Raw genomic sequence first — 25,573 nt, 5'->3', positions numbered from 1 at the left:
TTTGACTGACTGGGGGCTTGGTAATAGTTCATGAATAATTAATTAAACATATTGTTTAAATGCTATTCTGATTAATGGATTCACGCGGTGAAATCCAGAATACTCGAGAGCCTGCTGTGATTTTGAATATTTCTGTTTTAGCATTTCTTCATGAGCAGATGAATGCAAATGTATGAATTAATGTATTGAATGGAGGCTCTATTAGCATGACTGGGCCTCTGTTGGAAAGTATGGGTGACGTTGACCTGGACGCCCGCGCTGATTGGTCGGATTTCACGTCGCTCAGCGAACTCAAGCTCGGAACGTCCGCAGGATCCAAACTGTGTCCTGTGGTCAAATCGTTAGATTCTCTGAGTCTGATATGTTTTGGTAATATTCTCGATATATGGCATAACAAAATAACGAATATGAAATGGGTTCGACAAACTCCACCATATCAAATATTCCAAACGCGGAGGTGTTGATTCAGGAGACTGGTTGTAAGTAGTTGTTTTGATTGTGTTTACCTCGCCTGTGTTTATTTCTGTAGTTGTTTACATCTTATCTGACGTCTGGAGGACTCGGACACATTCACACCCCGCAAACGCCCTCACAAATGTTTCGTGCACAAATGCCTTTCTGTGGACACAGGTTATGCTTAGCAGTTAGCGGTGCCTAAGCGTATGTTGCTTGCAGAAATATCACAGTTGCATGTGCCATAGTTGCACTAGCTTTCTCTGGCTTTAGTGCAAACGATGTAAATCCATGTGCACAAAAGGTCGCCGCACGGTACCGCGTGCTCAGTTGATTAGTGATTGACTTTGATTAGATTTCATTTGTGTGGCCCTGTGTGAGGCAGTGTGAGTGATCAATACCATGTGCCTCTTACAGTCAGTCCTGCACATATTGTGCGCCTGTATGACCGTTACACAACTCTGGACAAAGACAAGAAAGGTCATCTTTGGTAAAGAATGATTTCAGCATCCGATTTTTTAAAACGGCATTATTCATAAAACGTTATTCGAACACGTCACGTTTTAAAATGCATTAATGAAATTCGATTCAAAATAGCAAAATGGGTCTCATCAAACCAATTTCGTTTAAGTCCACAGGATTTTGGAGCCATTAAGGAGCTGGCCACGAATCCTATTAATGACAGAATAATAGGCGCCTTCTTCTCTTCGGGGTAAGAGCATCTTCTCATAGTCGTTTAGTCAAGTTTAGTCAGGATGTAATAGGAGCGTTCCAGTGCCTCTTAAAAGACATTTGAAGATAGCAAACAAAACCAAGACACAAGATTATTTCACAACAACTTATTTCCAGAGTCAGTCACACTACTGAACACTCTACTGCCCCCCAATACCCACCGGGACTAATCTGGAGTCTTTCCACCACCACCACCAGAAACAATGTACTGTAAAATGTGCCATTACGATTATTTATAGGCCTAGTGGTTATTGGCACCCTTAGGACACCTAGCAGAATCACTTATATTTCATTTTAGTTAGAGGTGCATGAGGTGCTACCTAAAAAATATAAGTTCGTTATTAATGTCAAGATATAATTCTGTAATGTCATTAACAAATTAATTTTAAGAAATTAAATATGACACAGACTTTTCACAAACTGCTTGTAACAGCTCCTACAATAACATATACACAGTGCTTCCTTGGGCAAAATGCTTGGGTGTAAATGAAATAATATCACTGTCAGACAGGAAGTGTTGGACTTCCCATCCTTTGTGAGGATCTTGGCACATTTTCGTCCGGATGACAAGATTCGTTCCAAAGATCCCAACTCACCAGAACACATTAACAGCAGGAATAACAAACTCAAATGTATGTTCACAGTGCTTTGGAATAATGCCTGCATTTTACCTTTACTATACTAAGAGTCGTAACGTAATTGATACTTCTGTCTTCTTGTAAGTATAGATCATGATCTCATGTAAACTCATTGGTTATATGATAGTTATTTTCCAGTTATATGATCAGGACAAGGATGGCAAGATTTCCAGACAAGAGCTTTTACAGGTTAGTGTATAGTGTGTGTTGTATCAGTTTGTATTTTTCTCATACCAGTTGTGTTATTGTGCTTGATGGTTTGCTTTTTAAGGCCTGTCTGGTTTATATATAATTCCTTATTTAGATTTCATAAGGCTATACAACAACACTCTTCTGTTGTGGTTGCAGTAAGCAGAGAAATGCATCTGCTCCTTAAGCTCATCATAAGCTCATCATAAGCTCGTCATAAGCTCCTGCTCATATTCTAACTCATATCTGTAATACACATGCAGCTGATTCAGAGTTCTGTCGTAAATAAGTGTCAGCTGACATGACTGGCAGGTTCTACGGGCCATGCTGGAGAAGCAGGTAACGGAGGAACAGCTGGAGAGCATAGCTGAACGTGCCATTCAGGAGGCAGACCTGGACAGAGACGACGCCATATCCTTCGACGAGTTCCGCAAGGTAACACGAATTCTGGCGTAATGTCCGCAAATAAAAAAAAAAAAATCTGTAGCTGTTAAATTTCACACACTTGCACGGTTGACTGGATTTGCATGTATGTTTGCAATGAACATACAGTTTCATTAATGCTGAAGGCAACTTGGTTTTATACATTCAGGCAGCCTGGTTTTATTTTCTTTCTTTGGAAGTCCATAACTCATAAGCATCGTAAGATTTGGTGTCCTCCTGTTTTGCTTTAGTCTCTGGAAAAGGTCAACATTGAACACAAGATGAGCATCCGTTTCCTGCGCTAGTCACCGAGCTCCAGCACAGCAGTAGAGCACCAAGGAAGTTCAGTATTATTGCACAGCGCCCCCAACGGGCCGGAGTCTTCAGAAGCGTGTCCCACCACTCCCATCGTTAAGTGCCTCTCTCAGAACTCACATCATTCTTGCGACCTTTTATGTTTACCGTGCAAAAAGAAAAGTGAAATGTTTACTGCAAAAGAATGATTGTGTAGACCTGGGGCTCGGGGCCCGGGGCCTGAGCTGAGAGACACTTAGAAGTGAACAAAGTTGGGCAGACAGAGATGCAGTATTTAGAAAAGACAGCTTGGATGATTAAATAAATTTAACTTTCTGTACCTGGCTTTACTGTGACAACGCTTGACTCTTGTGACTATGCTTTTTATGCAACTGGAATATGTTTATTCAGCTACTGCATGTAACTACTGGGGAACACACTAGAGTATATAAACTATATAGAGTATATAAGCTGTATAAGCTGTATACCAGGATCTTTCCACTGCATATATACCAGATGCAGTAAACCTGCAGGTCTTGTACAAGACTCTGACCTCAAAGAGTGCAAATTGACAGTCGTATGATGAATTCAAGGTAATAATTAATTAAGAAACTAAATATGAATATATATTTATACTAATAGTAATGGATGAATTTGAGACCAAATGAATTTACAGGTCTTCTAACATTAATTATTAGTAAGTGAATGAATATGAAAAATGTAATTTTTTTAAAACCACTAAGATGAAAATGACTGGATATAATGGATATTGATATACTGAATGTAATTAAAACCTCCACGGTTAACATGAAAGATGGAGGTCCTTATTCATCTGTGCTGAATATTGTTGATCGGTTGTTCAATTATTCATCAGTACAGCCTCCAGTTTAATAGCTGTATATCAGATGTATTCACATTTAAAAGCTATTTACACTAAATATTGCTCTTTTGATAATATTAGTCTAATTGATATAATGCAGGCTACGCAAATAGCATTTTTAACTCCTGGAACTTTGAGTTTTTCTATTGAGTTAAAACAGTGGACTTCTGTGTTTAATATAGAAAAAGCTTGATGGAATCCAACAAAGCCAGCTTCAGCAAGCATGTTTCTGAAATTGTTTTTGATTTTGTATTAACTGTTACAATAATAAAAATGTGTGTCCTTTTAAATTGGTTTTGTAATTGGATCAGATTATAAAATTAAACCTTTCGATCTCTTTTATGAGGTTAAATGCAACATTATCCCACCACTTATTTATCTTATTTACTCAGAAATTAAGCTCTGTTGGTTGAACTGGATTTTTTCAAATCTCGTGTATAGACTCACTTTTGCCACAAGGTGGCAGTGAAGTCACCCCTAAAGACGGAAACTGACTGCTGTGGAAGACACCGTATGTTGCTTTCACACCAACTCAGAGCAAAGGTGTTTAAAAAACTCCAAAACTAGTTTAAGAAAGAGTCACACAGTCGAGGTTTATTTTATACACCCTATACATTTTCCCTTTAAGCAGAATTGTATTTGTACAATATGGAAGTGAATTCAGTTGAATTTGTACCAGTGGCTTTGCTGGTGTGGGGTCCGCGGCTTCAGCTGGCTTTGCCCCTGGGCATAGAGGCCACCAGGAGCCAGTACAATGAAAACCCGGTACCTAAACAGAGAAAAGACATGATGTTGGAAGGACAGATTCAGAAATATTCAAGGGGATGTTCGTACTAAGCAGCAGATTTGATGCAGTGTCTTTGGTGTGTGTGTACGTGTGTGAGCACTACTTTACCGACAACAGTGAGAGTCATGGTTAAACGGTACAGAAGAACATCGGTGGTTCCGCCTTTGATGTGGACCGGGAGACCATTGTCCGCCTGAAAAGCACATGATGGATAAGTGCCGTGTGTGTGTGTGAGTGTGTGTGTGTGTGTGTGTGTGTGTGTGTGTGTGTGCTCTCTCGTTTATGTAGAACAGTCTCAGGTGCATCCTTCCGTGTCCTAATTCAAACCCACTGAGTTCCATGAAAGTGTGTCTACAGGTGGTTATGAAGTGACCAGTGCTGTGTTGGGCCCCGTTGTCTCTCTTCTGTACTTTGAGCTCCTCACCTGGAAGATCTTCTGGTTGTCTGGAACCTTGTTCCTCAGCTGCCTGGCTGTTGTGCTGAAGGCCTGTGAGGCCACCCGCTGAAGGCCCTGTGACACGTGCGTACACACACACACACACACACACTCATATAAACTGTTGTGAACACAAATATATCATAATACATATATATCTGGTGATGAAATTTATTAAGACAACATCTAGCCTCATCCTCCTGTTTAAATGCACTCAGTGCCACTTTATCTGCTTAATCCTGATTAAGAAGATTAAGTTTAACTTCCATAGCACCAGGGCCAAGTGCAAGTTATTCTGAATATTAAAGGTTAGCCCTTACAACTATACAAATTTAGAAAACATCCGAAGACATTTGGGAGCTTACAACGTATGCGAAGTAACTAGGAACACTTTAAATTCATCTCGCAGGTCTTTGAGATCATTCCAGTTAATACGTTTTCCTCAGGAGCAGATTGTGCTCACAGATATGAGACCCCACTACACACTGAGCGATCAGTTCTCTTGCTGCTCTTTCATTTCCACACCTACTGACACATTAATATTTAGACAGTGAGCCATTTTTAGCTCTGTAATGTAAAACGTTGGGTTTGAAAAAGTGGGTAAACCCTGGGCACTAAGGCCATTTTATTCAGATTTCAGGGGACTAAAAATTAATTGCACCTACTATGAAACCTGCAAGCCACAGAAAACCCTGTTAATGTGAGGTGTGTTTCTTGTTTTTTGCGTGCTTTAGCGTCATTAATCGATTTGCGTGATCCCTGGGATTTAAGGAGGAACTCATCCCTTACAGAATTAATTCTGCTGTCCTGAAAACTGTTACGACTTTCTCAAAATAACAGGGGAAGATAGTCCTTCATACTGTAAAGTTGTACATGATACAACTTGCCCCCCCCCCCCCCCCCCCCCCAAAAAAAAATGGCCACATTAAGTTTACAGAAACCAATATAAATGCAGTATTATTACAAGCATGATCTTAGTTGCATGCTGGACTGTTTGGGTCATGACTGTAGGTTTACCCCACTGGTTCCCAAGGTCAAATGTTCAACTGAAATTGGAGTAGCATTTGATTTTAGCCAGTTAGGATTGTGTAACAGTGTAGAACAGACCAATCAGAACGCAGTTAACTGATAGGGGGTGGAGTGCAGCGTATGTGCAGTGCTACATGCACACACGCTTGGCCCGGAACATGTGACAATGACGTGACCTGCTTTTACGCTTTCTAAACAGTGAAGGTATATACACACTGCGTTGTTATCTTCTCTATACGGGGAAAGATTTACAGAAAATATGCAATGAATTTTGCTTGATTTAAGACATATTTCTACAGACGACAGCCTTCTGAAACGGTGCTCCCTCACAAAGCAGCTCCATATCAGTTGACACAGGATATTTCTGACCTGCAGTAATCCAGCACTTTAGAATCTTGTGGCTTTTTCTTTTTTACTTACTATATCCAGAACCTGATAAAACTTTTGTAACATAAGAGCCTAAAATGCCAATTATCTTGTTTTTGGAAAAATTCACCTAAGACACAAGTGCATCAGAGGTCAGTGTGGTTGTTATTGTCGTGTTATATAAAGTACTTCTCATTCCAAATCAATTCCCCTCCTTCTGTTTAAAATCCTTTTATAAAATTACACATCAAACCTTTCTGTAGGCAAAAATTATGAGATTTGTTTGAAATATGCAGAGGTATTTACCAGTAAGTGTCTCATGTCCGACGCTGGTCTCTGTGAACTCTTCTCTAACTCTTCAGACAGGGGCCATACAAGGACGCACATACATAGCCCTGCAATTCTGATCAAGAGCCAAGTACGGCAGACAGGAGAGGTCAAACTCTGTACACAACCGGGAAGCACACAGCCAGTAAATATAGAAGTTTTTTAAATGTCACAAACGTAAGCATAGTTTCTAGTAATGATTTAAATGTCACAGTGTTACTGCTACAGTGTTATAAGTCTATAAACTTTTAGAAATATACAATAGCACTTGTTCTTAACATTGTTTTGTGTAGTTCCTGTGTTTATTTACAATTCTTCTGAGTGTCTGTTTTTAAGTCCTGTTGCTTTAAGCCTATGTTTGCAATTGTAGGTATTCAAAGGTATCTTGAATTCGGAACTATCTGTGCTACTATCTAGGATGAATTCTGTGAACAGATGCCAAGCACTTTGTAAGTCACTCTGGATAAGGGCGTCTGCCAAACGTCTTACATGTAAATGTAAATGGTTTCCCAGACATGGATTAAACCAGGACTTGGAAAAAATTGCAGTGGCAATTCTGAATCATCACTTGTTTAAACCAGTTTTAAATCTTGTTTTATGCTTTGTTTGGATCTGGACTAACAGATAGAGAATAAACATATTCCAATCTGTGTTATGTCTCTTTCAATGAGTTTTTCAATCAAAAGGAATTCATAAAGAGACTCAATTTGCCATGACATGTACAATATCCTACTGTTTACCTTTCCTTCTGTAACTGGAAAATAGGATTGGAATTAACTTGCAGAAATGTGAGTCATGTGGTTTGGCAGAGGGAAGTGAATGTAATCAAACTTCTGTAGGATAGATTAAGCTGAAAGTCCTTCATGTATCTAGAACGACACTTTAATACAGCATGATTAATAGCTTCTGACATAATTAGTGCTTTTATTACAGAGAACATTTCATTTTGTAAACATATGATGTACTGTCTTCATCTGAAAAGTGACTGAAGCTATGTAGTGCATTAATCATTGTGAAAAAAAAATTCAAAATGTTATGTTTGATAAATATAACTGCTAAGTACCAGTCAAAAGTGTGGATGCACCTGATGGATATCGTAGAAGATTCCAGGTGAGTAACTGTAGTTTCTAAGATGTGTAGAGATATTAAAACGCCTCTCTTGAAACATTGTGTACTTGACTATAATTTTTAATCAATCAAAATGTATATTGCACTGTTTATAACAGTTGTTGTCACAAAGAAGCTTTACAATCTCTCTCTCTCTCTCTCTCTCTCTCTCTCTCTCTATCTCTACTTAACATGAGACAATTTCTTCAAGACGGAAAAGCTTTATAGGGGTTAACTCAGGAAGCTGGTTAAAGAGAACACATGCAAATGTGTCTACATACAGTATTTAACACAATATAACACAAATATACACTTTGAAACTTCCAAATGCTATTTAAGTTTTCAATAAATAGATAAACTGGATTTGCATCCAGACAAAAACACTAAAGCCAGTGTAAACGAGCCGTACACTCTGATTTAGTGTTTTAGTACCCCCACCCTTTCTTCTACGGAGATTTAAAGAAGGGCCCATTCCACCTGTGGTTGTTTCCTTTTGCTTCTGCTTTGCTGTGTTTACTGAAAAGGGGAACTCTCATCTGAGTCTCACATGGATGTGAGATGTTTCTCAACAGCAGCATCATCATGGACGGGTGTAAGTATTCATTCTCAGCGGTTCTCCAAACAAAATCCACCAAAAAATAGCACCACACATTCCCTGAACTCTGTAAAAACTTTGTTTGCTACCTTCATTATTCTACTGAGTTGTTCTTCTTGCCTGTGTTGATGTGTGTTTCAGGTAAAATCTCAATTATCTTGACTTGTTCCTCTGTGTTACTGGTTGGATGGGTTCTCACATTGGATCAAGCCCAGGACAACACCAGTGACACAAGCCAGTAAGCTTACCTTATTCTTATTATTACTTTATATTATTATTACTACCTTATTCTGTTCATTGTGGTGACAGAAGATAATGCATGATTATCATTCACTAGAAAATGTACAGATTTCAGATTTTGTGCAATCACAAATGTACACCAGATGTTAGTCATCAAAAGAATTCTAAAACAATGCATTCCACTGTCTTCGTTACATTTCCTGCACATACTGTACACTTTGCTTGTTTCTATGTGTCTATAATAACCACACTCTAAATGAACATTTATATGTTGTGATAAGACTTGATGAACAGATAACATGTCACAACTTGCATGGGCATATTTCAGCACATTAACAAACAGCGAAGCTGGGGCATCAGAAGACGGGTACCTGAAAGTAGCATCATCACAGATTAATATGTTCTATCTATGGTATATGTTCTATACCTAAATATTCATCACTAACACAGTAAGCCAAAGATTTGGTGCTTTCATGCTTGTGGTTGTAGATTATTATTTTGAACATGAAACTGGATGAGGTTAAACACCTGGGCAAACCAGTGAGGAAGCTTTTGTTTTGCTTATGTTAGAAACGCCTCCTGTTAGCTAGTTCACAGAGCACTGTGAACAACGCAGAGACGTGGAGCTGTGTGGACGTGGCTTCAGCGCCACTGTAAGTGCACAAGATACAGGAGTACTGACGGAGTACTGACGGAGTACTGATGGAGTACTTAACCACGTGCGTGTAACATGTGGGAGGAGAGAAGGCAACACCTGTAGATCTGTGCTCATAGACTGCGTCCCATCAGAAGAGTGGGACAATATCTAAGAAACTGTGCCTGACAACAGATGTAGGTTATAGTGGATGTTTCTGAAAGACAACAGAAATTAAAGGATGACTTTTTACTTAGTGTCTTAACTTTGTCTTAATAGCTCTTGTAACTGGACATGCATGATATTAACCCTTCAGTGGCCTGGAAGCTTTTGTTTGGTGAGTCACGTATACAGCAGTGAGAATGTCTTTGAAAATCTTCATGCATACTCTATTTAATGTCTCTGCTTAACAAATGTATTGGCGTTTGTCACCACTTAATCCTCACAGAGTCTCAACGCCAAAAACATCTGCAGGATACCACAGAGTATTGAGAAGTGGACAATTCATGGCCTGTGGTGATGAAACGCAAATCCATTTACTCCATCAGTTGCACAATTCAGTGTTCAGCTTGATCCAATACACGTTCCTTTCTTCTTCTGCTCATGTTTCTTAGGCCTCTGCACGCTCACAGCTGCTGTTCTTGTTGGAGAATATATCACTCCCATCTGCAGGTAATTAACATTTAACTTAACCACTGAAACTTTACAACTACTTAAGCATGAGACACTTTATTTTCTTCTTTTTTTGCTAGGAGTTGGAACCTGAACTTTCTCAACTGTGGCCATCACTGGTGAAAACAAGGAGTGCCTTCACGTTCTGGTAATTCTGGAGTCCTGCTCTGTCCCGAACGACCCCTTACACACCACCTCTTACAGGTTGTCTCTGTATTTGACCTTTTGGTGATGACCAGCTTTTAACAACACCAAAAAAAAATACATTTGAATTTGCAATGATTAAGTGCTTACGATGGATGTTTGTTGGCAGGAAGGATGAATGGTATAAGCATGGCACATGTGCAGCCTGCGTAGAGAACTTGGGCTCTCCACCACACTACTTCAGGACCTCGCTCAAGCTGAGAGTGCTCTTCGACATCGACAGGTAAAGGCCCCAGTACAGCTGCCTGCCTCGTTCTGTAACGCACCTCCGGGACCATATGGACCGTGTGTTAGCTCTCGTTTCCTCTTTTGCGTAGTGCTTTGACAGACGCAGGCGTCGTTCCTTCCTGCGACACCTCGTATAAGGTACTGTGACCACTTCAGTCCAGTAGCTTTATATTCTGGGCCTGTCAGGAAATACAGCTCCCGGTCTCTGTGGTTTTAGATTGATGACCTGCACAGAGCACTGGCCCCACTTCTCGGTGACAGCTCTGTGCTTCAGTGTGTGAAAGATGAGAAGGTGAGTGAACGAGCCAACCTAAACATCTCCTTTTGGGTCATTAGTCTCATTTACAGAAATCTTTCAAGCTGTCTTCCAGTCACAGAGCTGTGAGTTGATGTTGGGCTCAGAGTGGTGGTCAGTCTCATTTCTCAAAGTAATGAATTAATGAATATGGCAAAAATATTCTTCCCTTTGAATTCAGGATCGAGAGATATGGGTGCAGTTAAAGATCTACATCTCTAAGAATGTGACTCTCGGTTGCCATAAAGAGGAGAGGAAACAGACACTGACGTTTGCTAAGGCCACAAACACGTCTTCAGGACATCCCTGCCCCGTGAACACCACCATTTATTACTTCCCAATAGACCATGTGCATCCTGACCACCCCTGCGACTGAGAGTGACACTGGTCAAGTGTTCTGTGTGGTATTATGATTGATTCAGATAACCCAGATGAGCATTAATGTTAGCTACAACATGAGAATGTAGACTGCAGGAATCTTTGTTTTGAAATAATTTAGCAGGGCTTTGCAAATTTCACATTTTATTGACATGGAGCCAATCTGCTCATAAGCAAGCTTCTACACCAGATGGACATCACATCCACTAAAACAAACAAACAAACAAACAAAAAAATGTACTGTAAAATGCAATGACCCTGTGATATGTAATAAAGCTATGATGGAAATCAAAACTACAAACAAAAGGACTTTGCTGTCGGTGCGGCTGCTAGGGTGTGTTCGTAGAGGACATCTGCTCACACTTCCAGCTTGCCAAGGAAGCGGAGATTGAGGATCTTTAGCTGCTCGTCCAGTTCCATCCGGACGATGCCGTCCTCTCCGTCGATGCTGAGGAGGACACCTGTGGCTTCTCTGTCCTCTCCCAGAATCACCTTGACCTACAGGCCACACCAACACACCACAGGGTTAGCACGAGGTCTGCCGAACACGCTCGACAGCCAATGGTTGAACAACAAGAGGATCGACATCATTCAACTAAAGCAAGCATGGTGTGTCCTGTAGCTTAAAAACACAACGCGAGGGTCCGATGTGATCACGTTTCCTTATAACCCCCCCCCCCCCCCCCCAAAAAAAAAACAACAAACAAACAAACACAAAACGCTCTGGTTGATAATATGCAGACTGCGAGGGCAGGACCTTGTTGTTTTTGGTGGGTGTCACAGGCTCCAGGTGTTCACTCGAGATGCTGACCACCTTCTCGGTGTCCTGCAGGAACACAGAGCACATCCCTCCCTGCGTACCACACACACACACACACACACACACACAGGCATCAGATCTCAGGAAGGTATAACATTGCCGAATAAATAAATTGACCTCCTTGAGTGACTTGAACCTAAACTCCATCAGATTCTCACCAGTTCACCTTCCCCAAACATATAAATACACAAACTTTACATGAAGTAAAAGTCGATGCAATTACGAGTCCCTGTATCAAAAAAAAAAAAAGTGGTTGATCATGTCGGTTCAGTTTATGCGGTTCTCATTACGCTAATATAGGCTAATAACAATAAAATAAACATGCCTTTTAAAAGCAGACACCAAAAAGCAACACCACAGCTTTACTGTGACTGACAGCAGGCCAATACCACAATTTCAAATGAGAAATCAAGAAACTCTCATCATTTGGGGTGTGGAGGGGTGTCCCTGCTTTAAGTGCTCTGCTAATGTGGGTACGTGCCAGTCCCTGTAATATTGTGGCTATGGTGCTAAGCTTAGATAGGTTACGCCATCCCAGAGGAAAAGATTCCCATAAGTAACACAATAAATCATGTTCTCTATGATACTTAGTCATTCATTAAGTGGTGGTTGCTTCACTTACAACACCTGGTTTGGTGGGAGGTCCTCAGGCAAAACGCAAAACCACATTTTAGGTGCCCGTGAGAAGAAGCAGTGAGGTTTTTACGACCTTCCTCTTGTGCGTGTGTGTGTGTGCTCGTGTCGTTTCAGGTACTGGTCCCATCCTCCGTAATCCCCGTGTCTAATGGATGTCAAATGTCATACGTCACACTGATCTTCGGTCAACCCTGAATTCCTGCCTATTGACCTGTATTCCCTGACTTGACCCATGGACGCAGACCCAGAAGCACCCACCAATGAGAGAGAGAGAGAGACAGAGAGAGAGACAGACACACACACTCTGGGACACACACTCTGGGAGGCCCCGCCTCACATCGGCATTTCCGAGAGCGTTTTCGCTCGCTCTGGTATTTGACCGTGTTTCCGTGTCTTCAAAGATTCTGCTTTGCCCTTTTCTACCGTCGCTATTGTGTAAATATTTGCACAGGTCGTTTGTTTTGTTTGTATAGCGCACCAGGTGTGGGGCTGCTGTCTCTGTGGTGTTGGGGTTTGGCTAGAACAGGGAGCACATGCCTTTTAGTTTGGTATGTGGTCGGTGCAGGACAGTTATTGCTCCTTGAGTTAGTCATTTTGTTTTCAGCCATCCTGAAGTCTGTCTGGTGTGTTCATCTTTGTTGTACAGATCACATATTTCACTATATAATACAATATATACCCATCCATTTCACACTTGTCTATAAGACATTCGTGGGTCCTTTCTTGGACATGGTCATATTCCATCCAGTGGTTACTGTCACTATCTCCAGGTCATCATATCTTGCTATTGTTGTTACGGGCTCCACCTAGACCGGGTTGACCCATGCAGCAACCTAGAAAGGTTTGCTAGTTGACTTCAGTACTGATTTAAACAGAATGTAAACTGTGACCATCAGGTTAAAGTGCAATCTGGCTGCTTTAAGTCATGAATATGTATTATATGCAAAAATGTATCGGAACTGTAGCCACTTTTATGAGTTTTTAATTCACTTTTATTTCCCATTTAAAGGCCAAGCTAACCTGACAATTAGCAAATGAAGTTGTTTTATGTGAGCTGCGCGTGTGTCGTGACTTCAGGTGGCCATTGGCTAGATCTGCACAGAGGAACTCAACAGTTTAATGTAAGATTACAGTCACCTGTCTGTTACCGCGACAACCACTGAAACTGGGAGAAGAAGAGTGATGCACAATACCCAGAACAGACATAAAAATGTCCTTTGAGTAAAACTACATATACTTAAAGAAGGTTGATTTAATAACCATTTATGTGCATATTCCCCTATGCTGTTTATAGTTTTTGGTGAGGAGCCCAGATTTGTGAAAGAACTCTTCGGGACTCATCACAACATCAGGACTGTTCAATGATATTGCCCAGGGCCTGTTGCCTTATTGTTCTAGGACTTCATTATTGTAACTCTTCCAGTAGTAACAAATATGCCAACCCAACACTTCAGGGCCTGCATAGTGACGTCTGAATGTGGCAGCATTAGGATTAACGAACAGGAAGCCCGCTCTGAGGAACACGCGACTACAGACAGATCTTCCAGCAGCTGCATTTTGTGGATATTCCACACAAGGAGGGCCACTTACGGTCACACTGCGGATGATGCCGGTCTGGTTGATAACTGCTCCGTCCAGGAAGGTGTCCTTCACGCGCACCAGGATGTCTGTGGTGACCCAGTCACTGGAGGTCTGGTCGATGTTGGAGCCGGGGGTGTGTGGGTTATACCCTCCAGGGGATGGCGCTCCGGGCGTCATGGGGCTGTACCCTACCGGACTGGGGCTCGGACTCGCCTGCAAGGCGCATAGTCAAATCGTAAACCGCAAAAAGCCTTTTGAGCGGTTTATTATTCTGGCACAAAATGATAACGAAGCAGTCGATCAGGGCTGGAGATTAACACCGGGCGTACACCCAGCGACAACTGTTGTGCACAGAAACAAATTGCTGGGTGCGGTGGATTAGTGCTTTGTGCTACCTTAGGCTGTACTGATGTTAATGTACACCCCCCCCAACCTTCAATCTAGCCTCAGCACTCGTGTACAGAGACTCCGATTAACAGACGCTGCTCCAAAAGTCGATGAGGGTGGAGAAGACTACTTAAAAAATATCATCTACTTCAGCTTGGGTTCCCCCATTAAGTGACCCAAGACCAAACTGTTAGTAAGAAACTGTATGAGTGAATGAGAACAAGTCACCACAGGCCATATCTAATCAGATATAAGGGAACATCACTGAGGTTAACTACAGAGCCTAAACACAGTACACAACAGCCTACAGCAGCCCAGCAGTTCATAGGGTGACAACAGGCAGTGAGGGTACCTGGTAGGCCATGGGGGACGGAGTGGGATGGTAGCTGGCCGGAGAGTGCGTGTTCTGGTAACCCACAGGGCTTGGCGCCACCTGGTGGTAGCTCTGTGGGCTGGGGCTTGGTTGGTAGGAACCCTGTGGGGAGGGGGCAGCGTACGGGGAATACTGGTCCGTGTTGTACCTGGAGAACAACCCCGCAGCCTCGGGTTAGACCGTATACCCATGTACGCTGAACGAGATCACAACAAAACCAAACGAGTTCCTCACATGGCAGGAGTTCCAGGGGTCTGAGGGTTGTACTGGGGGTTGACCTGCGGGGACGGCACTTCTGGGTATCCAGGGGTCTGGGGATTAGGGGTCCCCCCGTAGCCCTGAGGAGACGGAGAGGGCTCGTCGTCGTAGCCGAACTCGTAATCGTCATCTGGCCTGTTAAGAAAAAAGGGATTGCGTGGAGGTTAAAAGCAAACGGCCCACAGTACCGTCCGAGTCAACGCAAATCTTTCATCAAAGAGTGATGTGGTGTGTGTGTGCGCGCGAGTGTGTGCGCTGGCCCAGGCGAGTCTCTGTCTCCTACCGTGACGGCGTGTTGGGGTTGTTGGGGTCCCAGGCTCCGCTCTGTCCCGGCGTCCTGCTCCCGTCGTGTAACGGGGTCTGAGAACCGTAATGAGGTGTGCGGCTCCCTGTAACGACAGAGACGTCTGTGGAAGACACGCACACCCACACGGCGGAAGGAAAGACTTTCCTGAACCGGGTCCCTTCGCCTCACCATCGTGAAGTGGCGTCTGGCTGCCATACATGGGCGTGCGTGAGCCGGACCCGTACATGGGCGTCTGGGAGCCGTACATCGGCGTCCGCGCATGAGTGGAGGTCATTCCACCGTGTCTCTTAGCGCCGCTGAATCGGATTAAAGAAGAAAGACACTCCAAGTTATGTGTAAGGAATCAACCAAGAAACATCTCACGAGCTCCTGGGGTTTTCCAATATCCTTCTCCATCTGCCCCGTCAACATTTCCGGCTGTGAGAACACAGCCCTCTCTGCTGGGGGCGTGACGTGGTGCTTTAACGTGATTAACGTACACACACGTGGTGCTTTAACGTGATTAACGTACACACACGTGGTGCTTTAACGTGATTAACGTACACACACGTGGTGCTTTAACGTGATTAACGTACACACACGTGGTGCTTTAACGTGATTAACGTACACACACGTGGTGCTTTAACGTGATTAACGTACACACACGTGGTGCTTTAACGTGATTAACGTACACACACGTGGTGCTTTAACGTGATTAACGTACACACACGTGGTGCTTTAACGTGATTTACGTACACACACGTGGTGCTTTAACGTGATTACGTACACACACGTGGTGCTTTAACGTGATTTACGTACACACACGTGGTGCTTTAACGTGATTTACGTACACACTGGTGAGACGCTGCCGATCCACAGATATGGTCTGGCAAGTTGAATGCAGTTCCACTCTCGCTGTTGACTCGGTGGCGTCCTTCACCACACCGATGTATCCTGAAGAAGTAGAGACCAGAACCTCAGCGGCAAAAACCACACGCGAGTCAAGTAGCTCTTCAGTTCAGGAGACCCTTAATCAAATGCAATGGGCCTGCAAAGTCAACCATTTATAATTAGCATACCCTTGTATGGTCCTTGAGATATGCGGACTGTCTGTCCAATCAGGTCGTTGTCTCGTCTTCCACGGCCACGCCCCATCCCACCTCCACCACCCCCTCCTCCTCCTCTCTGCATCTGACCTGAAGCGGAAGGAGTCCAACACAATCCCATCTACTTCAGAATAAAGACTAAAGCCATTTTACAGTGTAAATCACAAGATCAAGCACATGGTGGGTGAGCCGTTTGTTTTCTATTCATGCTTCCATTTACTATTTTCATCAGTTGCGAGAGACAACACCCACCCCCTCCTCCTGGGTGCATGGGACTGCTAATGCGTGGACTCATGGGAGCAAATCCACCCATAGTGAAATTAGTCACATCCCGCGGCTAGGAGAAACACACACGCACACACACATACAATATTAATATTAAAACAACACTGATAACTGTAATAAAATTCACCAAATAAAACGGAACAAATGTCTTTTAAAAATAATTTTTAAAACAACTATTAGAAATGCAATTTAATTAAAAAAATTATATATATATATATATATATATATATATATATATAGTTATTGTTATACGGGACTTCGGAGGAGATGGTCTTCTTTAAACCGCATACATTCGTTTGGTTTGTTGTAGCGAGATGCATCACCACGGTGAGACTCAAGAGAGTTTTGCAGCCTTTGAGAAAGTTGTAGATGTGCACGAGTTTTACATATGAGTCCGGACAACGATTTAGAAGTGGAGAACATTTAAAACAACTGCTAAGCTGTTCAGGTCAGGCTAAGCTTGCAAGTTCAGCCCAAGAACAGAGCCCAAGGTGAGTCTCCTACAATGCTAAAATGTTCGCTGCTTTGCTGCAGCAGGACCTTGTGAGATCTCCATCGTAGAGTGCTATGAATTCTTCGTATCAGTGTGCTTGAGGGAAAACGTGAGACCGTTCGGCTAAAAACGTCCAAAAGCAGAAATGGGGAGGATCATGCAACATGTCAGTCACCCACAGCATTCCAGTAAGAAAGAACCGGAGAGTTCTGGAACGGCCGGGTCAAAGCTGTGATCTTAATTGTACTGAGATGCTGTGAAACAGGATGTGCATGAAAGAAACCACATAAACCACACATAGCTGCAAGAGTCATACATGGAGGAGTGAATCTCTTCTTCTAGTCCATGTTAGGTGTTTGGCTACAGGACAAATCTAACTGAGGTTATGGCAAAATGGCGGCTAACTTTTTTCTGGTAGACATTTATATAATTTTTCTGCTAAATTTTCATTTTTTACAAAGGCAACTACATCACATTTATTTATACACATAGATCCCCCCCCCCATATATTCATATTTAATCAAGATGTTTTTCAAATATTTGTTCATATTTATCAACAAAGAACTAAATATTTAATTGGCTGTCTACTTTTTGCACATAACTATGCATATATAAATGTGTGTGTCATTTTATTGGAGAATATTTCAACATCTAAGTAGTGTGCCAGTAGTATTTGGCTGTGTTCCCTCCGTTCGCAACAATTACGCCTTTAGCACGAGCCGTTAGAGCTACTAGCCAGATAAAATAAAACTGATCACCAACAAACCAAACCAAACCAGCACACACCCACAGACTGGAGGGGAACCGGCTGAGAAAACACCCAGTGGAAGGTTAGACTAGCAGAACAAGAACACACATTCCCCGTACCTTTGATCCACCAGCCAGGACAAGATGGCGGGTCTTGCAGACAAACATGCCGCCATTTTCAACCAGTTTCTTACAGTGAAGGAAAGCAAACCCCCTGAAGAGATGCCGAATTTCCCCCTCACGGCCCTGCCAAGCAAACGCAAACACACACACACACACACACACACACACACACACACACACACACACACACACACACACACACACACACACACACACACACACACACACACACACACACACACACACACACACACGATTGAAAAATCTACAGAATGAAACTGGCTTATACTTGTCTTACAGCTACTAAGCACGCTCTGTACACTGTGGCCCAACGACAAGAGGGTTGAACGGTCCTTGCGTACCGAATGCGGCCCGTCTATGACTTTAACGATGTCCTTCACGTGTATATTGTTCTGCTCAGAGTCCAGAGCCACAGCGAAGCGGTTGTCCTTTCGCCGATTCACCGCCTGGTGCCGGACCGTCAGCACCTTCCCATGCATGTTGAGAACCTGGCGACACCACACACACACACACACACACACACACACACACACACACACACACACACACACACACACAAACGTCAGCTCACGTGGCTCCAGTCCCACGCCACTAAAACGATGCCCTATGGAGCCACCCATGAGCTAAAGGTCAAGAGGTTCTTCTGACTACCTGGAAGGTCTCCCTCTCTAGGCGGACGATGACCCCCACAGTCTGAGGGTCGAGCTGCACCAGCTCACCCCACTCGTGCTGGCCCCCTGCGTCCACCCCTGAAGCAGTCTCTGAGCACAGCTGCAGGTCCCGGGGTAAGACTTTAAGCTGGAACAAACGATGTAGGCAAGCACACACACACCCACACGGTTCGGTCATTCAATACCCAATACACCCCAGCACTGAACAGCTGGGTGAGTCTCAAGTCTTAAGTAGTACCAAGGGCACAATATGAACCCTAACCCTTCTAATCGTTAACGGTGAACTCAATCCATAACGGTGTGACAGTAGTAAACCACTGAAGTGATTATGATTACCTCGTGCATAGTAAGGTCAGAGAAAAGAATAACAAAGTTCTCTTCCACGCGCACGATGAGTCCCGTGTCGCCCTCGTAGCGGCCAGCGATGACCTTCACGTGGTCGCCCATGCGGAAATACTTCCTCAGCTCATGAGCAGGGAACTCTAAAGGATCCTGAAGACACAAAATGGATTTCAAGATGTTCTAAACGTAGAGGACTTCAAGACAAATGTGTTAAGAGCACATTACTCCATGTGGTGAGCACCTTCAGATCCTCGTGTTTGGGCATGATGGTTATCTTGTTGCCATCAACACTCAGGATTTTCCCTTGAAGGTTGATCAACTCCCCTTCGCACACCTCCACGTTGTCTCCTGCCTGGAGGTTGTGTTCCCGCTCTTTACCTGCACACACAGATGCGTGTGAAACCCTCTCCTTCACGCACGTGCCAAGCAGCGTCAGCTGCGTCTCTCTCTCGTTATCTCACGCACGTCACGTTTTTAATTTTGACAGAACCTGTTGTTTCTGTGACCACCTCCAGGTCTATGCCTTCAGGCTGATCCTCAAACTTCTCCAGTTCGGAGAGCGTTGGCTTCACTCCATCTGTGATCTGTCGACAGGTGAGAACAACAGATGAGCTGGAGACAACCTTGCCGCAGCGTTGCGGTTGAGAGGAGGGTGAGACCAGGATGGCTCTTACCACAGCAGACATGGCAAAGCTTTTGAACAGGAACCCTTTGCGACTGTAGCGGTTGCCTTCAAAGATCATGAAATCTCCATCGTGACTGACCTCCCCGCCAAGAGACCTGAGGAGAACATACACAATCATACACACTTGGTGGAGAGCAAACGAGAAATCTCACACTCAAACCAAAGAGTCTAATGCATCACATCCTCCACAAGTAAACGTAAGGAACCTGAACCTCACCTGATCTTCTCGGCATCGAAGAGTCGTTGCGCTGGTCTCTTAAACTTCTTTCTCTTTGCAAACCAGTCTTTCTGTAAGCGTTTAGAAAGAAGAGCTTATGGTCAGGAAACGTCTTTTTGATGTCATAGGAAGGTGGTGCAAGGATAAACAACAAACAAACGTTCTTCTCACCATGCTCATCCTCGCTTTGATTCTGTCCAGGTCAATCCGAGGAATCATCTTCAGAGATATTGTATTTTGGCTTGGTTCCACATAGTCAACCTAAAACAAGAACAGATTTCATGTAACAAATAACAACAAATATTCAACAATGCCGGTAGAGTCTGAGATCCAGACCCATTTTATTGTCTATGCATCGTAATCAAACTTGACCCACCTGAGCAATATCATCCTTGTACAGGCCTCTCTTAAGGCGAACCCAGGATTTGGGTTTGAGATTAGTCACTTCTTTTACCACTTTAAGGACATCGGTCATCTCCTTAATGGGCACCATTTGTTGGTTCCAGAAGCCCATTCGCAAGTTGCCAACTCCCTCGATGGCCGACTTGACATGGGTCTGTTTGTATGCCTCGATGTAGATATAACCCTTCACGTGCTCAGGGGCCACGACTGATTTGATTTGAAGGGGCTGTGTGGAGGTAGATGGTGGGGGAAAGAAATGAAATCAATCATAACTCTTAAGAACGATGCTCTGGAGAACAAAACAGCACACGCTCCAATCATAAACTGTTCACTGTTGCAAGAGGGACAGGACCTTACAAGGTCATTATGAACACCAGACATGTACTGAATAACTACAAATGACAACAACTGTCTTGTCTGTTTTGATAGAAGATGGTGGATAAAGAAAGGGTGACATGGGGACTCAATAGCGTACTGTGTCGGTGCATTGATACGCGATGAACTTCCTCATCAGTGCGATGGCGGTAGCACGCTCCTCCCCAATCTGAACAGAAACATCATGAACAACCAAACTCGATGGAACATCTGCCCATTTTGGGCTCTGCACGTGTACTCCAGGACCCGACTTACCTTACACTTCACAGTCCACAAATTTGGATCCCTGGAAACAGACGGCATTTTTGGTCACGCACTCCGACACAGAAGGTAGAACTTGGTTCAACCTTCTTTGAGAATTAACTTCGTGAATTAACCAGCGGCTGAACCTACTTGACACCGGGGAGCAGCTGCTGCTGAGTTATGTCATCAGAAAGATCCTCCGAACCCCCAAAGAAACTACGAGAAAATGAGCTCATGTTAACAAAGGCATGTTCAAGACCACAACGCAACTTTTTTTTCTAAAAATAGCTTAGCACAAACATAAGAGAGGAATTGTACAATAGTTAATTCAATAGTAAACCCCCCCCCTCCCCAAATGGTTGCATCATTTCTGTAAATAAGTAATAAACTGGAAACATACTGTTCCCCCCCTGAAGATTTGGCGTATTTCCTCATGTAGTACTCTCCCAACGCTTCCTCCCTGGAATCTCTGGAACAGAGGAAATAAAAAAATAACGTTCAGATCTCTGACGAGTCCCGTAGTGTCCAGATGCTAATTAGAGCTGCAGCCGGACCCTCTTACCTCCAGAGGTTCTGCAATCGGCGGGAACCAGAGTGGTCCTCATCGAGAGCCACGTGCTCCAGGTTGGAAACTGATAAGAGGAAATGGATGAAGTTTCGATTAATGCAATTAAAACTGTACACAGGACTCATGGTGTCTGTGATGTGTTTACGTATTTCTAGCATCTTTATGCTCTTGTCACAAAACTTTGCAACTTTTACAGGATAACATGGTGGCTGTGACTTAAATCTCAACAGCATTAGTGAAGGAATTTCATTAAGCAGTACATACAAACCCAAATTAAGTGAAAACACAAATTCTCTAAGGCAGAATACATTTTCAGACATAAAACAAAAAAAAAGCACATGCAAAAAATTAACCATTTAAAAATACTGCATATGTAGGGAAAATTTTATTAAACAAACATTAAATTAACACTACAAATGCATCTAACAAAAACAAACAAAAAACATATTTTTTAAAGTAGCACTTGAGGTCACTCACAACCCAAGTGATGCAGGTGATTGACATATTCCATACAAATGTGTGAACACAATGTTAGAAGAGTGAGCAAAGTGCCCACTGCTGCTGAAATTACACTCTTGCTCTAAATGAGCAAAACACTCACCTTTCTTTCTAAATAGTGTTAACCTTACAGCTTGCGGTGCCTTTCTCCCACAATCCTCAGCTGCTTCTTTTGAATGTTTAATATACAGCACTTTACACTAAAATCAAGCACTTCTGGCCATTTGAGCAGTGACATCAAATATGTGCTTTAGCTTTTTGTTTCAGGTAATGCCGTTGTGTTGTGGATTAACGCTAGCATGATGTCAATGTTTCAGTGGTACAACATTTACATTTTCCCCCACAGCCAAAACTGTTGATTATCTTAAGTGCTTCATTTATGTAAATTTATGTTTTCAGGTAATACCTGTTTTCTGCCTCACTGTACATGAAATCTTGACTTTTGTCGGTTTCTTAAATGCCACTGAGATTTGATTCTCTGGGCCACCGTAACCATGTGGGTTTTAAATTAAACAAGAAGTTGCTCACTTAAGCACTGAATTTTGATTGTACTCAGAAACCGATGCCAACGTACCACACATATGATGGTGTCACCTCATCTAACAGCACCGAGCCTCTATGAGCGTGCTTACACTGGCAGGAACACACAAACACACACCACCTCTGAGCTACCGAGAGACCAAGTGCATGTAGATCAGAGGAACCAAGCACGTACCTTCAGCCTCCTCTGCTTAAGTCCAGCGTAGATGTGGAGAAGGAGGAAGATGAGCCATAATACAATGTCATGTGCACACAGCAATTGCAGTCAAGGGCACAGATCATTCACAGAAACAATGCAAAATGAAAAAGAAAGAAAAAGGGGGGAGACGTCAGTACTGAGCAGGCACTACAAGGTGTTTATTTTAGAGATGGAAACAATGTCATGTCAATGTCGTGTTATTGTTAGCTGATGCAATACAATAAGCATGTGAATTCTGCTCAAGAGAGGAGCTAACTATATTTTTAAAGGAGCAATTTCAGGCAAATTATCACAATTGGTCCCCCTTGAGAGATTAGCCAAGAACTTTAAATTCATAAATAGTAAAACTTTATTTAAGTTAGAACTAAATCTATGAACAACCTCCTGGTCTGAAGAGAAAGACCAAAGCGTGTATTTGCCATCCATGCTCCTTGATCAGAAAATGTGCAAATGAAACATTAGCAAAACAATTTCAAACACCACAGACATGTGTTATACAGGCTACATAGTATGGGTATGGGATGGGATTTTATATAATATGAGGAAATGATGAGAGGTCATTAAGATAAAGAAAATAAAGGTCAGATAAATCTGGAGTTGGTTTACCGTTAACTGAAGAAGGCATGCACAAGAGACAAAGAATTATGAGCACAGAGAGCACAATAAAAAATAGCACCAGTTAAGTAATACTAAATTTAAAAGCCACAAATTTACTGTCATTACAACTTGGTAATAGATGCCACATTGTTCACTGCTCTCTATGTATATCTGGATATATAGCATGCCAACTTATACACAAATCAATCATTTTTTTAACCATACTGATATCTAAGACTAAGCCTTATTACACATGCCAATATTTTCTATATACCACCCAAATAGTACCGGAATATATACACACACACACACACACAAGTATTAATCTAATCTAATAGGAACATCTAAAGGAGAAACTTTAAATCTTCCAAGTGCCTTTCTGAAACGCTCACCTTTCTCCAAAATGTCCTCTGCTCCTTCTTCCCACTGATCCTCATCTTCATACTCATCGTCCACATCTAGTCAAGAAACAGGTATAAAACATTAGCTACACAACAATAGTTGTCTTATAATTTCATGATAATTAATATTATAAAACAACAATTAACATGTCATGGCGTGTGATGGAAAGTGGTGGAACTGGTGATGTTTTTACCGGCTTCGTCCAGGATGAAGCCTCCGTGCCGTGGTTTCTTTCTTGGCCTGTCGTCATCCTCCTCTTCCTCTTCATCATACTCTTCTTCATCTTCCTCCAAGTCCTCTCCCTCTTCCTCTGCTTTGTCACTACCAGCAACGCTTCCTGGGCCTTCCTCCTCCTTCAAAGAATATTCCACTTAATTAAAAAATACCTCACCGGATTACATTTGCTTTGCAGAGAAGGTTGAGAATCCGTACTGTAACCATTAGCATCAACAAAACCCCTTTATTAAATGAACGTGGTACAAGAACAGAAGGAAACAACACACTGAAACACCAACATTAAACCATTCACTCTCTGGCCACACATGGGTCCCCCCCCCCCCCCCCCCCGAGTCTTGGATCCTCTCAAGGTTTCTTCCTCATGCAAAAAACTAGGGAGTTTTTCCTTGCCACTGTCGCCTTTGGCTTGCTCACTGGGGTCTAGGACTCGGCACTTGTAAAGCTGCTTTGTGACAACAACTGTTGTAAAAAGCGCTATATAAATAAAATTTGATTGATTGATGTACATGTAACTGAGTCAGACAGACACACAGAGCATCACTGACAGTGTGAAATGATCTAAGGTGAATGTAATCTAATGTTAGTGTAATCTAAGGTTATTGTAATCTAAGGTTATTGTAATCTAAGGTTATTGTAATCTAAGGTTATTGTAATCTAAGGTTAATGTAACACACTCTGTACCTCATTCTCCTCCACCTCTTCAGCCTCGCTGCTCCGATCACTCTGGTTGTCCGAAAAATCACTGTCCTCGCTGTCAGACATCGCACCACCGTGTGTAAACCTGCTAACCAAAGGCAACGGCAGGAGACCTCTATAAACCAGCCAGCAGGAGACCTTCAGACACCATGTTAGTCAGACGAAGGAGCGAATTTACCGAGTTTTGGTGAAATAATCATCCGTTAAATCAAACGCGTGCGCAAGATTGAACCGATATAGTTAGCACAGCTAGCCTTAAGGCCTACTGTTAGCTAGTGTGAATAAGAGTCCGCGTAGCACAGCACAGCAGTTCACAACTCCATAACCTGTTATCATCTTATTTTAAAACATTATCTACATCTATGAAAACACATTTGTTGCTTTTAAAAAATGACGGTAAACCCGACAAGGAAGTAGGAGCGCTAGCCTAGCACACTAGCCTAGCAACACAACACAACATTTTAACCATACGCGCGGATTTAAAACCTTTTACACTCACTACAACTGGGCGAGAGTCGTACCTTCGCGGAGGACGTGCTTGGTGAACAAAAGCAAGCAAACCACACAGTTGTAGGCCAGCGGCGTCTTCTTGTGTTGCTGTTGTTTTACTTCTCGTCCAGAGAGCGGTGACTTTTTTCTGAATCTTCTTCCGGTGTTGACACAGCGGAACCGGAAGTAGAACAGCGCAGCCACGTGTATTGGGAGAAGTACTGCGAGTTAGACGCACGTTTGTGAAACGTCGTCCGACGAACAAGTAAAACTTAGCGGAACGTATTTGTTAAAATTTCCTTCACGATCTCAACCAACAGTTACATTTCGTTAACTGAAATGTCAGCCGAACACTACCTACATTCTATACGTATTCTGTACGTATTCTA

The 25,573-nt window shown here is 42.8% G+C and overlaps 4 protein-coding genes across 10 annotated transcripts; 2 read left to right on the top strand and 2 right to left on the bottom strand.

Moving 5' to 3' along the window:
* The first annotated feature begins 267 nt into the window (after positions 1 to 267).
* On the top strand, positions 268 to 5,471 carry chp2 (calcineurin-like EF-hand protein 2). Its single transcript, XM_076976326.1, has 7 exons — positions 268 to 479; positions 871 to 943; positions 1,085 to 1,165; positions 1,693 to 1,817; positions 1,951 to 2,012; positions 2,325 to 2,447; positions 2,687 to 5,471. The coding sequence occupies exons 1-7, from the start codon at positions 413 to 415 to the stop codon at positions 2,738 to 2,740; spliced, it is 585 nt and encodes a 194-aa protein (XP_076832441.1). The 5' UTR covers positions 268 to 412; the 3' UTR covers positions 2,741 to 5,471.
* cox7a1 (cytochrome c oxidase subunit 7A1) lies at positions 4,183 to 6,685 on the bottom strand. Its single transcript, XM_076976327.1, has 4 exons — positions 6,534 to 6,685; positions 4,821 to 4,907; positions 4,505 to 4,589; positions 4,183 to 4,378 (listed from the first exon to the last, which is right to left on the bottom strand). The coding sequence occupies exons 1-4, from the start codon at positions 6,612 to 6,614 to the stop codon at positions 4,317 to 4,319; spliced, it is 315 nt and encodes a 104-aa protein (XP_076832442.1). The 5' UTR covers positions 6,615 to 6,685; the 3' UTR covers positions 4,183 to 4,316.
* Positions 6,686 to 7,246: 561 nt separating this feature from the next.
* rnaset2l (ribonuclease T2, like) lies at positions 7,247 to 10,938 on the top strand. 4 transcript variants are annotated; one of them, XM_076976324.1, is made up of 11 exons: positions 7,247 to 7,664; positions 7,873 to 8,253; positions 8,398 to 8,494; positions 9,410 to 9,467; positions 9,579 to 9,646; positions 9,745 to 9,802; positions 9,883 to 9,950; positions 10,116 to 10,229; positions 10,324 to 10,372; positions 10,452 to 10,526; positions 10,711 to 10,938. In XM_076976324.1, the coding sequence occupies exons 2-11, from the start codon at positions 8,220 to 8,222 to the stop codon at positions 10,903 to 10,905; spliced, it is 816 nt and encodes a 271-aa protein (XP_076832439.1). In that variant the 5' UTR covers positions 7,247 to 7,664; positions 7,873 to 8,219; the 3' UTR covers positions 10,906 to 10,938. The 4 variants fall into 4 exon arrangements, with proteins under 4 accessions (XP_076832439.1, XP_076832438.1, XP_076832437.1 ...); XM_076976323.1 differs by having other exon boundaries at positions 7,859 to 8,253; XM_076976322.1 differs by having other exon boundaries at positions 7,247 to 8,253.
* Positions 10,939 to 11,034: 96 nt separating this feature from the next.
* supt5h (SPT5 homolog, DSIF elongation factor subunit) lies at positions 11,035 to 25,374 on the bottom strand. Of its 4 annotated transcripts, none has more exons than XM_076976319.1 (30): positions 25,217 to 25,374; positions 24,681 to 24,783; positions 23,956 to 24,115; positions 23,753 to 23,818; positions 22,740 to 22,754; positions 21,521 to 21,590; positions 21,359 to 21,427; positions 21,109 to 21,174; positions 20,971 to 21,001; positions 20,816 to 20,884; positions 20,315 to 20,566; positions 20,110 to 20,199; positions 19,939 to 20,009; positions 19,711 to 19,816; positions 19,527 to 19,620; positions 19,278 to 19,414; positions 19,031 to 19,186; positions 18,675 to 18,821; positions 18,365 to 18,511; positions 18,000 to 18,125; positions 16,607 to 16,691; positions 16,328 to 16,444; positions 16,100 to 16,202; positions 15,438 to 15,565; positions 15,246 to 15,351; positions 14,939 to 15,097; positions 14,684 to 14,852; positions 13,954 to 14,157; positions 11,665 to 11,760; positions 11,035 to 11,405 (listed from the first exon to the last, which is right to left on the bottom strand). In XM_076976319.1, the coding sequence occupies exons 2-30, from the start codon at positions 24,759 to 24,761 to the stop codon at positions 11,265 to 11,267; spliced, it is 3,261 nt and encodes a 1,086-aa protein (XP_076832434.1). In that variant the 5' UTR covers positions 24,762 to 24,783; positions 25,217 to 25,374; the 3' UTR covers positions 11,035 to 11,264. The 4 variants fall into 4 exon arrangements, with proteins under 4 accessions (XP_076832434.1, XP_076832433.1, XP_076832435.1 ...); XM_076976318.1 differs by having other exon boundaries at positions 24,681 to 24,780; XM_076976320.1 differs by having other exon boundaries at positions 22,740 to 22,751; positions 24,681 to 24,780.
* Between the last annotated feature and the right edge of the window lie 199 nt (positions 25,375 to 25,573).

The sequence above is a fragment of the Brachyhypopomus gauderio genome, chromosome 16 (assembly GCF_052324685.1).
Source record: "Brachyhypopomus gauderio isolate BG-103 chromosome 16, BGAUD_0.2, whole genome shotgun sequence".
Lineage (NCBI taxonomy): Eukaryota > Metazoa > Chordata > Actinopteri > Gymnotiformes > Hypopomidae > Brachyhypopomus > Brachyhypopomus gauderio.
This window is presented reverse-complemented; position numbering and strand designations above follow the sequence as displayed.

Bases quoted from the DNA above. Each gene is read 5' to 3' on its own strand.
- chp2 (XM_076976326.1), top strand. From the start codon at position 413: ATGGGTTCGACAAACTCCACCATATCAAATATTCCAAACGCGGAGGTG. The intron at 2,013-2,324 runs GTTAGTGTATAG...CATGACTGGCAG, and splicing joins CCAGACAAGAGCTTTTACAG to GTTCTACGGGCCATGCTGGA. The intron at 2,448-2,686 runs GTAACACGAATT...GTTTTGCTTTAG, and splicing joins CCTTCGACGAGTTCCGCAAG to TCTCTGGAAAAGGTCAACAT.
- supt5h (XM_076976319.1), bottom strand. From the start codon at position 24,761: ATGTCTGACAGCGAGGACAGTGATTTTTCGGACAACCAGAGTGATCGG. The intron at 20,885-20,970 runs GTAAGTCGGGTC...GTTTCTGTTCAG, and splicing joins TGTGGACTGTGAAGTGTAAG to ATTGGGGAGGAGCGTGCTAC. The intron at 19,187-19,277 runs GTGCTCACCACA...TTGTGTCTTCAG, and splicing joins CCAAACACGAGGATCTGAAG to GATCCTTTAGAGTTCCCTGC.
- cox7a1 (XM_076976327.1), bottom strand. From the start codon at position 6,614: ATGTGCGTCCTTGTATGGCCCCTGTCTGAAGAGTTAGAGAAGAGTTCA. The intron at 4,908-6,533 runs GTAAATACCTCT...CACGTGTCACAG, and splicing joins CGGACATGAGACACTTACTG to GGCCTTCAGCGGGTGGCCTC. The intron at 4,379-4,504 runs GTAAAGTAGTGC...TTCTCTGTTTAG, and splicing joins CATGACTCTCACTGTTGTCG to GTACCGGGTTTTCATTGTAC.
- rnaset2l (XM_076976324.1), top strand. From the start codon at position 8,220: ATGTTTCTCAACAGCAGCATCATCATGGACGGGT. The intron at 8,254-8,397 runs GTAAGTATTCAT...TGTGTGTTTCAG, and splicing joins CAGCATCATCATGGACGGGT to GTAAAATCTCAATTATCTTG. The intron at 9,468-9,578 runs GTGAGTCACGTA...TAATCCTCACAG, and splicing joins GGCCTGGAAGCTTTTGTTTG to AGTCTCAACGCCAAAAACAT.